The 12519-nt window shown below is 40.9% G+C and overlaps 1 protein-coding gene across 6 annotated transcripts in view; it reads left to right on the top strand.

Annotated features, from left to right (window-relative positions):
* Window positions 1-12519, top strand: part of CSNK1G3 (casein kinase 1 gamma 3) — a 147143-nt gene that overhangs the window by 29180 nt on the left and 105444 nt on the right. For 5 of the 6 annotated variants that reach the window (XM_059724903.1, XM_059724902.1, XM_059724901.1 and 2 more), the window contains 2 exons: window positions 6716-7144; window positions 12476-12516. In XM_059724903.1, the coding sequence (XP_059580886.1) occupies window positions 6967-7144; window positions 12476-12516 (219 nt within the window). In that variant the 5' untranslated portion in view covers window positions 6716-6966. Of the gene's footprint in view, window positions 1-6715; window positions 7145-12475; window positions 12517-12519 lie in introns of those variants that run through there. The other variant, XM_059724905.1, reaches the window with a different exon arrangement.

The following is a 12519-nucleotide window of genomic DNA, read 5'->3' as shown; positions in this document are numbered from 1 at the left end:
CTTTACTCATTGACATCTCCTGAACTAGTTTGTCATGACTACTCTCCAAAAAAATCTTTGCTCCCTCTGCTGCAGTGTGTGGATACCTGTGCTTCCAGGTCTTGAATCTTTTCCTCCAAGTTGGACACCAACTTGCCTTCTGGGAGGAACACAGACATAGCACAACCCATGCAGGTAACTACTGACCCAGCTTCTATTTTTGTCTCCTTCCCCCACTGGAAAATGCCTGGGCTCCCTCCTTAGGCAAACTCCTAGGCAAATTCATTAAACTACTAATTTTTAAATGCATCAGTTTGGTTGAGCTGAGACCGTAACATTCTTATTTTCTTACTGTGTTAGATGTTCCTTAATTGTGGAATGTCATTTTTCTGCTAGCTTTCTGTAATCAGTTTGTAAACAGTTATAGTACGCAAACTCTGTTTAAAGTTACTACGTTTATCTGAATCCAAGACTATTTTGAATTGTAGACTATCCAAACAATAAGTCAATTCTATACATGGAATTAAAAAAAAAAAATTCCATGTATAGAATCTGATTTATTGGAGAGCTGTCTTAAATTTGTACTTCCCTCCCCCCAATTGATACATTGGGGGAAAGCAGCATCGGGGGTTGGGGTGGGGCAGGGTGGGGCGAGGAACAGGTGGCCTTGGGACCCCTCCCTTGCTTACCATCACTTGTGGCTTTGGCCACATTCTGGCCATGGAGCAAGTGGTTGTTCTGGCTCCAGGCCAGCCATGCAGCACTGGTTGCAGCAGCTCAAGCCCTGGGATGCTGGAGCTATGGCAACCCCCACTGCAGCAGCTGCTGCATCTTCCCTGTCTCCCACCCCCTGCTCTACTTGTACTTTAAATTCGAGATGTGGGGCTTGTTTCCATGTTGAACAGGGAAAACAGCCTCAGCTTGGATTTGAATAAATATGGTCTGTATGAAAACATGAGAAAATACCAGAATTGAAGGCTGCTGTTTCAGCCTTATTTGGTTCCCTTTTTGTAGTAATTTTGAAGCTTCCAAAATTTTTGTGCTTGGCTCGGCAACTTTCAGTGTTGTATTTAACAAGTCTGCTATAGGTAATTTTAAATCTCCCCCCGTCCCCTCTTTTTTAAAGCAAAATGAGAAAACATAACAATGCATGTCGGCGTATTGACACCTACATGGTTTACCAGCAAACTTGGAACTCTTTAAATATACGGCAAGGATTTCTGCTACTCTGAGTTAAGAGTAAATGATGGTAGCAATAGATTGTCAGCCTCAGTGTATTAGCACTAAAGAGAGGGATATGACAAAGTTTCACTGCAGGCTCACATTCATCTGCTGTGTTTCATTCCAAGCTGGATTCTAGAATGAATATCAGCATCTTCTGCTTGCTTTCCTGTCACCCAAGTTTGACAACATCTGTTCCTTTCCTTCCTAAATGGTCTCTGTCTCAGTTTCATCTTTGCAGCCCTGGGGTCCCTATCAAAGTTCCCTTTAAGCTGTGCGCATGCGTAGCCAAGCACAAGAAAAAATCTTGCCGCGTACTATTTAATGCTGCGTGCCCTGACCCAGCCACAGGCTGCTGCAGAAGTGGGGAGGGGCAGGCACACTGAGATACCTGTGCACTCCCAATCAGGATTGCCAGCTTGAAGGTGCCTGATCTTTTTTTTTTTTGGGGGGGGGGGGGTTGGGAGGAGTTAGGGGCAATGCTTATGGGTTTCTGACAGTCCCGGTGGGGAACTGTGAGTCCTCTTGGTGGGGTGTGGCTCGGGGGACTTCCCAGCTGCTCCAGATGGAGCAAGACAGGAGCCCAGGCAGCCTGTGCTGAGCTGAACATGATGGCAGAGGCACAGCCACGTGCAGCTGGTCCCGGGGAGGTAGGAGGCAGTTCTCTGGGGACAGAGTCGTGTTTTACCAAGGCTCACATGAGCACTGCCTCAGAAGTGCGTCAAGCCCACCGGCTGACCTGCCAGGTCCGGTAAAGTTCATCATAGGCTCCAGGCTCTTGAGGGGAGGGGAAGAGCGGGGGATCTTTGCAGCCACTTTCTTTCTGATGCTGTGCTGGAGAGAGAGAAACCTGCCTGAGCACGGGCAGTAGCCAGACAAAAGTTTCCTTGGCTTCCCAGGCTGCTGCGTATTTTTGTCCTCCTTCTCCCTGTGTCTGATCCTGGGAGCCAGGAAAGCAACCACAATGTGACTAGAAGGCAGCAACTGTGCATGCAGCCAGGCTCCTGAGCTGTAAGTCCCATCCCTTAGGAGGAGAAGCCCAGTAGCCAGCTTCCTAGACAGCCTTTTTTCCTGGACATACCTAGCACTGGGACCTCCAGCAAACAGTAAGCATCAGTGTTGCCTCTAAGCTGCTCATGGACTGAAGCAGTATGCTCACGGACCACCAGACCTTAGAGGGAGCGTTGGTCCCTATCCCAGTTACTTTTCACAGATTTGGATTTTCATCCTATTCCCAGTCACTTGATTTTAACTGCTTGTAGTTCCAATTCCTTTCATTGGCTGTATGATTCCTAACCAATATCAGCATCATCCTTGCCCTGGCTTTTCATAAATCTGGGTGGCTTTTTATAGGGAGGGCAAAACACCACTTACTCCTAACACAGATATCACCATCTACCAAAGTTCAAGCCCCTGCTGTAGTGCTTCCTAAAGGAAATGTTACCAGGACTTTTTAACATGGGCAGAATTTATTTTCTCCTCACTTTTCTCAGTTGCTGTTTTCTCTGAAAGTTACAAAACCAAAGCAGAACGAGGCTACTCGTGTGGATAGTATCAGTCCAAATTCCTAAAAATGTTAAACTGAAAATGGAGTTTTATGTTAAGAAGTTATGGGCAAACTTAAATAGATGCCTTTGAACCTTTAGAGATTTTGGTTTTTGTGGAGTCCAACATTTTCTTTTTTCTTTTATATATATTTTTTTTAATTTTTATTTTTTTCTTACAGAAAACCACAGCAAAATCTTTCATTATGGTATGCTTACATGATTTCAGTTATATTGCTGTTATATTGAATTGACTTGACGATCATAAGAGTAATGCATAATATCTTATGACATTCATGGTGATAGATTAAAAATGTTCTTAGTACTTGCAGGCAAAGTTTGCTATGGTAAAGGAATACCTGAACAATGATTACAAGGTTTCAAAGTTCACTCTTTTTTTTTTTGATGCTGATCTTTCAATTATGTTTAGTGAGGTTCCTGGCTTTTACTGCTGCTTTGCAAAACTTTGGTGTTCACTGCCTGCTCTTGTTTGCTAAGTAGAATAACAGCAAAGACTAAATAGTGGTTTGATATGTTTTTTTCCACTGACATATATATGGGAATTCTTTTAAAAGGCACCAGAAAGATCTTTACAGCAAACTTTCAACACGCCAGACTTTATGCATGTCTTTGACTGAGACTGATTAGGCTAACCTGGGGTGGGCAGTTATTTGCTGGGTCAGCCCCTCTGTCCCTGGCCCACAGGTTACCAAAACTCCTTAATAGCTCTGTCTCAGGCTTTGGCCCCACGTTGTCACCAGCTGGCAATCTTGGCCCCAGGGTCCTCATGGAAACTGGCCCCATCCTACAGCCCCCATCCCATCTGCTCAGCCAAGTGCACCCTGCCTGTGCAGGTCCTGGGGTACTTTCCACGGAGACCCTGCCCACCTGCTCTGTCCGGTGTGCCTGGTGATGGATGCAGGGTGGATGGACCAGGGCTGGCGGTGTCGGCAACACTAGTGGTGGCAACCAGAAGGAGCTGCCATTGTGGGGGCTTCTGGGAAGTGGAGTCTGGCTGCTGTGCTGCCCCAGCTCCACTATATGCCAGGCATTGCCCCCAGCCCATGGGGCTCAGACCCCCGGGCACTGCGGGTAACGTCACGTTGGGCTGGGCTGGGCAGCTCGGCTCTGCCCAATCCTTCCTGCCCTCAGTCATGTTTGCGGCTTTTGCCGCCATTTACAGGGCCCACCTCGGCTTTGGCCTTGGCCCTGGCCCTAGCCCACAATCTGTGCCACCCCAGCACTTGGGACACTGCAGCAGCTGCTTCACTCTAGCCCCTTCCAGCCCACTGGTGAGGGGCTGGGTGTGTATCTGAGGTTACACCAGCTTGTGGGAGGGGATTCGGGCATCTGGGGGCGCTGGCCCTCTGTGGGCAAGCGGGAACCCAAGTGTCTGGGGCCTCTAGCATAATTAAATTATTGGAAAACATAAGCTACATCAGCCAAAAAAGCCAATAGCCAATAATGTTAGTTTTCCTTTTATCAGTGCTGATCCGATACACAGCCGATATATCAGTGCGCCTCTTGTTGATAGGACGTTGTTGAAACATATCAGTCAAGACCTTGCCATAAGTGACGGATGTCCAGCAGGCAGGTCTGCAAAGAGAAAGTTGTTCTTCACTCACATTCTTGTTCTCTGCTGACAATTTAAGATTTTTTTTCTAGTAGTGTAGTTAGGAGTGATTGTTTATTTTAGTGCAGTGGTTTTCAACCTTTTTAGACTCAAGGGAGTCCTTGAAAATTTTCAGTCTAGCAGTACTCCTTACAAAAACTAATGTAAATGCAGAATATATTATTACTTAATGTATTCTATTGTGTTTTATTATTTTATGCACCCTTTCAGGTTGCTGATGGGCAGTGCTCCCCTGGCTCTGCCCAGTCCTGTGCACATTTGCTTCCAGGGTAGCATGTGAAATTCTCTGCATATGGATCCAGGTCATAGCTGGGGATTAGGAACAAGTAGGCTAATTTCTGCCCTTAGTTACCCCAGGGCAGTTGCCCCTGCACTTTAGTGCTGGGGCCATAATTGGCAGAGCCCAGGGATACCTTAGAGTAGGGGGCCCACCTGGTCAGCAGGCCTGAGGTGCTGGGCTGCACATGTGGCATTTTGGGGGTGTTGAGGGGGTCTGGAGGTTGAGCAACAGTTGCACAAAAGGCTTGGCAGAGGATGGGCCAGGTGGCATCTGCCTGGGACATAAGTGCAAGGAACAGGATAGATTGGTGGAAATTGTAGGGAGTGGAGACAGCCTGCTAAACCCAGATCTTGGTGGTCCCCTGGAGCTGGCTGCCATGGTGGCACTGATGGAGCTGATGCAGAACCAGTTGGCTGTGTACCTTGGTACCCCTGGTGGGGCCGGTCTGGACCACAGTGTTCAGGAGATTCTGGGCAGATACGGTGGCCTTTCTGCTGCATGAAGTGAGACACAAAAACAACGCCCCATGGGCCACGGTTCAATGCACACAGGCTGGGGTTACTCGGAGGGGACTATCTGGTTGAGAATCACTGGTTTGGTGTAACAAGTCTGCTTTGTGTTCGTCAGACCGAATGAAAATGTTAGACTGTGTTTTGCTGAAATGGTGTTTAAAAGTGAAGTTTAATGTTACACTTGATGTCCTTGTGAAAAAGTATGCATTTAAAAAAAATCAGATGAAAATATACAGTGGGAAGAGATTTGTATTCTTTTTTTTTAACTTCCTATCATCTGAATACATAAAATAGATTGTTTTTCAAGGAATGTTGTCTAATTGTTTTTTGGGCCAACATTTGACCTTCTGTAAAAATTATGTGGTGGGCAAATGTCAGTAGAAAGTTAGGCTTTTAAACCTCTTGCAAAGTGATTCAAATAGCACACGATAGCTGCTGTTCTTACTAGGTTCCCTTGTGATTCTTTACAGGCTGCATAGCAGTGGTAGATAAACATGCCGTTTTTTTGGTGAAATTCTTGGTGAAAATCATGTCCAAGCAATGAAGGAAGAGTAGTGTCTAACCCTTTGTTGCCCTGCAGGTCAGATGGGGTGGTACCTGGTCCATCTGTCGTCCTGATCCAGCCGATGTAATGGGCTCCTTACTTGGCAAGAGTGGGTCTGGCCCAGCCCTGACTTGTCTCTGCAGGGTGTGGGAATTTGACAGTGGGAAGTGGGGTGGTAGTATTAATTGCCACTGCTCCCCTGCAGCCCATCTTCCCTATCTGTGGCCTGGGTGCCCTGACTCCATCACCTGGATTTTGCTTGTGGGCCAAGAGTTGAGCATCCTTTGGCTCATGGGTTATGCACTGATGAAAAATGAAAAAAGAAACCCAGGGGCATATTGAAAATCCTGTTTTTTAAACAAATGCATTCAGTTTAAGGAGATAAGTTGTTTTTTTTTAATTATTTTCAAAGATCCAAAGATGCTAGAAATAACAGACAAAGGAAATATACTTACTTACCCACTCCTTATTATACCTTGCACTAAAACTTCATATGGAAGATATTTTAAAGAAATATTTAAGTTCAAGGAATAGACACCATTAACTTAGGTTTGAGTTTCTCTTCTTTTAACTTTGAACAAATTTATTATCTTTAGAGAATGAACATGCCTAGTAGTTTGCCTAGAATTCAGTATTAGATGTTTGACATGAGAATAGTTTCTTCCTCTTTCTAGGGTGGCTAAAGAAGACAAATATTTGTGGAACTGATTTCAATTATAGTGGCACATTTGTTCATTAGATAATTACTGTAAGGTTGGATGCATTTTGCAAAGAATCATTTTAAATCATTCCTTTGTTAAAATTTTGTCTTCAGCCTTGTTTGCAGTTTCCTCTGACATTAGTGGGAGTTGTCTATCTGAATCTGAGGGTAAAGTTTAGTATGTACAGTAATGCTGTGCACAAAGTGTCTTTAAAGAAGTTCCTACTGAAGCATGCTTAGAACACTGTAGAATGATACCATATTCCAAATATTCATACTTTGATCTTCTTTTTCATTTACAGAGTTTCTGTAAATACCAGTAAATCCTGCTGGTAGGATATATGTGGAGGATATATTTTGCCGTAAAGACTACCAAGGAAAATTATTTTGCGAATGGGATGAATACACAGCCATTGATTTACTTACCAACTCCAATTCTTTGACTAACTGGCCAGCTGGAGCACTTATCTAGTGATGTTTCCATTCTCACACTACCCCATTTGAATTTGCTTGTCTTGATAAAAAATTCAAAGTGGAGTACCATAAACTTGATATGGATAGTAAAAAGAAAGACAAGGACAAACCAGATGATAGAATGGCACGGCCTAGTGGGCGTTCAGGCCACAATCCACGTGGCGCTGGCTCTTCAAATTCAGGAGTGTTAATGGTTGGACCAAACTTCAGAGTTGGCAAAAAAATTGGTTGTGGTAATTTTGGAGAGCTACGATTAGGTAAGGTGTGATATTCCTTATTACATTGTATTGACTTCAAGATGTACGTGCACTGGATATTCAGTATTTTTACGTTCTGTCTGCATTTCTTCTGTTGTTCAGTCATTGTTTGTAGTATAGCTAAAAGATATAACAGCTTTTTTATTTGGTATAGGTTATGAAAAAATAGGTAATACGCTAAAATTAGAAATTGGGAAATTAGCTTAGCATATTAATTGAAGGTTAATTAATGTGTTACCACATGCCATTATAATACTAATAGTTTTTTATATTTGGTTTGGTTTCCTTTGACTTGATTTTTATAATCCTCTGATCCAGAAGCAAAAATGATTACGTCTCCACCTGAACTTAAGTCTGTATATTGAACATTGCAAAGGTCACGGTGATTTGAAAGGTCTTTTATTTTCATTGGATATGTTACTGTGGGCCTCGAGGTAAAATTATCTTTTTCTTTATATAACACCTCTTGGCATTCTTGGGTAATTTTAGGTATGTAATGACTTTCGGATGCACAGTTTTCAGCACAGCTAGTATTAGCACAAAAATAGCTATATTTTTGTTTCATCGGTGACACAAATGTGCACATTATAGTCGATTTAGCAATGACTATCCAGGCCAACTTTTTCTCTGAATACATTGTCTATTAATAGCCACCGTAGGAATAGAGTAGGGAAGCAGTTTAACTTTTTCATGGCAAGGGTGGCTTCATTAATAGTGGAACATACTTGTGAAACAATTGACTCTGGGTACTACTTGTGAGTTAGAAAAAAAGCCTAAGAAACAAATACAATATCATCTAATGTGCCCTCAAGTAGAACCCTCTAAACTAACAGGTGAATATAGGCTTTAGTATAGTAGTATGCGTCTTCCTACTTTAGCCATATGTGTATCTTATGTGTATCTTGATTATTTAGGGACTTAAGTTTGAATTGATGTTGACTTTTTTTTTCTCTTTGCCTTCCCCACTTTCAGCAGAAAAGACACTGTGCATTGAAACGTTTGCTAATCCTTTATAGAGAGGCAGCAGGTTGAAATACCCAGCAGTTAGTAATTTCTGGGGGTGGTGTTTGTTTTTTTTTTGCCTACTTACCTATGAATGTCCATAGTATGCAAGGCCAGCCATGAATAATCAGATTATAGGTGTACTCTAGCAATTATCTGCTATAGCTATAAAACATCAATTTCTCTTTTTAAAAATAAACAGTTGAGTAGAATCCTGTGTAAGATATAACAAAATAACTAGAGAGAGGCAAAGTTCCAATTAGCATAATGCTAAGAAGTAGAATCAGGTGAACAACAGGGAATGGGATAAAATAAGAAAGTTGCATAAGCCAAGTATGAAAGACAGCCGTGCATGTCAGGCTTTTTATCTTCCTCTGATTTTCTCATCCTAGCTAGGGATTACCTGGAAAACTTTTCTAATTAATAATATACACTACTGGGTAAAATGTTTTAAATGTGAACATCTATCAGATTTCAAATTGATGCTAATATTTCAATTTCCAGACTCTATTTTAATTTAAAATAAATACATACCTTGACAGGTACTTTATATTGTATGACATATGGTAGCAAGCACTGAAAAGTCCTGCAAAGACTTGCATGTGTTCAGTTTTATGCAGTGGAGCTAGTAAGCGCATAAAGCTCATCCTATACATGCTCTTCGTTAAGACTTCCAGTCCTATAAAGATGTAACAGAGGTAAGCTTTAGGATAAATAGGAGGTGGGTTGGTAAAGAGAGCTGGACTACAGCCTGGCAGCTGTCTGTTTTGGAAGAAAAAGAAAAAAGTTGCCATATCTTCACAGTGGTAGTTGAAACGGTAAATTGGCTGTTTGCTAGTTAACAATTGTCTGTTATGCACAGCTGGAACAGTTGGGTAGGATTCAATATGCCGTATTATCTTGAAGATTGAACTGTTAAACTTTAGGATGTTAGCTTGTGTTTGAGGCAGACAGTTTGAGCAACATAAGCTTTTCCTTGCTACTTATGTACAACCTGTTCTGTGATATAAAATGGGGATTTAAATTGCTAAAGGTTTCAAATTTGCTGCCTTTCATAAGTTCTTTCTGTTTTAAAAGGGCCAAAATTGACTTGATTTTTTTTTTTAATTGAATTAAAAAACCTAATAGGATCCCTGAATAGGATGTCCCTTTTGATGCCCTTTTTTAATCCCCAAAATGCACTACGTTCAGTAGCTGTACCTTCACTTTCCTTGGGATAGGAGACTATCATCCAGCCATTCTGATTGTCTTTGTGTATTGCATCCTTTGATAGCCAGCTACTGTAAACCAATACTTTGGACAATAATTGTGTAATGACACAGAAGTAGCTTCTTTAAAATAACATTTTTGCTGCAAGTTGTACAGCCCTCAGATGTAGTTAAGGAACATAGAGGCACTTGTATCTGTTCAAGATATTCACTTCGACCCTCAAGGAGATACAACATAGCTTGCTGTTTTTTGGTTCGGGGTGAGGGTGGGGGAAGAGACCGCAGTACAACATGCCTCCCGCAGGCTGTGACTCTCCATCTGATCCAATGGTCAAGTTTTCCTGTTCCTCTGTTGGGCAGGTCTCTTAACAGATCAATGTCTTTTTTGATCTCCCTCATCTTATCTTTGGCAAAATAGTCCTGCTGTTAGCTTTGGGGCAGAAAAGTTGCCCATTCATGATTATATAGCTAGCTACTTTATTTATTGGGATGCTTTTATGTATGCATTCTTTCCTGCCTGGCTTCTTTAACCCTCTTGGACTAACTCTGTATGTTCAGGCCAAGATGATATTACTCTCACATATTGTTAGGCATATGGGATTTTTTAAATAAAAGTATTTCTTAGTTCACCATAGTGCTATTAGTAGCTATTTAAAAAAATTAAGGTTTTGAACTGACTGAAATTAAGGGAGTTGAAAAGGTTAGAACTGACTATTAAGAAAATAATGAAGCTGCACATCTGAAAGTTTTTTTCATTAAATATAGAACTGAAAAAGAGATCTTTAATAATTTAGTCATATCTTGGTTTAGTTGCATAAAATTTCAGTACAAAAAAAGCCTGATTGAAATGTTACTGTCAAATTGATATGGTTTTAAAAATAGCAAATAAACTTTTTCCAAAATGTACTCATTCAAATTGTTTTAAGTGCAGACTGTGTACTTTTTTGCCTTCTTTTCCTTAAATGTCCTGTGAGACTTAACTTTTTGTGGTGGATCTACCTGTTTACCTTTAGCAAGTGCTGCAGTCTTGATTAAAACAAACCCAGCATTCCATGTTGATTTTACTAGAGATTTTTGAAATCTCAGTATCTTGACCATTACTTCACCTATGAAGTAACTTCTTTATGAAATGAGCATTTATCAAAATATAACTACATTCTATTCTAGGCCTTTTTTCAAATTCCTACCTACCCCATCTCCCTTAATCTGTCTCTATTTAGTTTACAATTTGCATTTTTCCTACAGCAACACCGATATGAGAATCTTGATGCTAACTGTAAAAGTCAGATGATTGAGGGTTGCAGTTTGACCTTGGAATCATACACACTTGGTCTGTAGCTGGGTACACACATTCAGATGATCTGGGAGAATTCTCCTGGGTTTCTTTTCCTGGTGGAAAAACTTATCTGGAGATGCTCCGGTAGCAATTTAAACGCTGAGCCTCTGAAGAGCAGAGAGCTTGCAATGCTAATACTGTGCAGCCAGTGGGGCCCTGTGCACTCATTTTGGCAGGCCTCCTCAGTCTGCCTGGTGACCAGTAGCAGCAGTGCATAGGTTGGCCTGGAATGGCTGACCCAGACTGAGTCAGTTTGTGTTCCCTGCAGTACTCCAGGGGGATTGTGAACTGGGTGTGTTCTACTCCATGAGTGGTAGGAGCAGCAATGTCCAGCAAATGACAGTCTCCTTTAGGGGGGAGGGAGGAGCAAAGCATCCTGGGATGTTGGAGGACTGTGTTGTATCTTTTCTCAGAAGTGTAAGTTTTACAGACATGTGCTGTCCTGGGAGAATCTTCTGGGAGTTATTTAACCCTGGCTGATTCCAGGTTATTTTTTTCCTGGAGTGGCCATTTTTGTTCTGGGAGAAGAATCCTGAACATCTGTACATTCAGGGTCTCTTTTGGGAGATTAATGACTCTCCAAGAGAAACTTAATGTTTGCATGTAGTCTGTTTCTGCTTCTTTCTCAGACTTGAGGAGGGTCTATTTATCTTTTAAAACTTTGTCAGATATAGATTTGGCTGAAAAAAGATTTCCAAACAGCATGGTCACAACAACTTGACAGCAATATTGCCAAGCTTTGCTGATGTTTATGGGGTGGATTCTGTATAAAATCTTCTCTTTAAAATTCAGTACTAAAACCATTACATTCACTTTTTGAACTAATACAGCCTTAAATAAAATATACTTTTAAAAGTAGTAGCATGTGGAAAGCTAGGTCAAAAACATCCATCTCTTCACTGACTTATGACTAAAAACAAGAGTGTTTAATAATAAAGAAACCAGTGTCCAGTTTCTTGAAGTTAATTTCTGTTTGAGGTTTTTGCTGAAAGCGAGGTATGCTTATTTTGTTTAATGTGTCTACTCTAATTTTCCCTACCCTGCGATCTGCAGTTTTATTTGATCAAAAGGCTACCATCTCACTTTAAAACTAAAAAAAAAAAAAAAAGAAAGAAATCTTGTTTAAAATCTAACTGATTAAATGGCTCCTATATTCTCCAGGAAGATTGTATAGAATATAGAATGACTATTCAACTGTATATATACTGTGTTCAGAAAGAGTTAAATTCTCTTTTTAACTGAATTATTTGTTTATTCTCATGCCTTTTTATAAAATTAGGTTTAGAATTTTGGAAATAAAATTGAGAAACGCTGATTTTTCTTTCTACTAATGAGCAAGTTGTTTTTTTTCCCTAAAGCAGTTCAAACATCATCGTTGTTGATATTGTGAATTTATTTTTTACAGATTACTCTTTTTAAAATGAATGGTGTACCAAATGGAAAGAGATATTTTTTTAACCTTTATTATCCATCTGTTTAAAATAAAATTAAACCAAGTTGGTTAGGTTATATCATTTATTGTTAAGGGCATGTGTTACTTCAGTGCAATTAAAGCATAGCATGGACTCCTTGCTAGTTGGACCGGTCACAAGCCTAATTGCTACTATGTCAATAAGCTCTTTGGCAAGTAGCATTATTTGGTTCCTGAAATAAATAGCCATTGCAGAGTCTCACTTATGTTTTATGTGGTTGTAGTTTTTGGCGAAAACGGATACCTCTCAATTCTGTGCCTTTGAAACATTCACTGACAGAGTCTGACTTTCTTGTTTTTTGTCTTTCTTTAAGGAAAAAATTTGTACACAAATGAATATGTGGCAATTAAGCTGGTA

The sequence above is a fragment of the Alligator mississippiensis genome, chromosome 3 (genome assembly GCF_030867095.1).
Source record: "Alligator mississippiensis isolate rAllMis1 chromosome 3, rAllMis1, whole genome shotgun sequence".
Taxonomy (NCBI): domain Eukaryota; kingdom Metazoa; phylum Chordata; order Crocodylia; family Alligatoridae; genus Alligator; species Alligator mississippiensis.
This window is presented reverse-complemented; position numbering and strand designations above follow the sequence as displayed.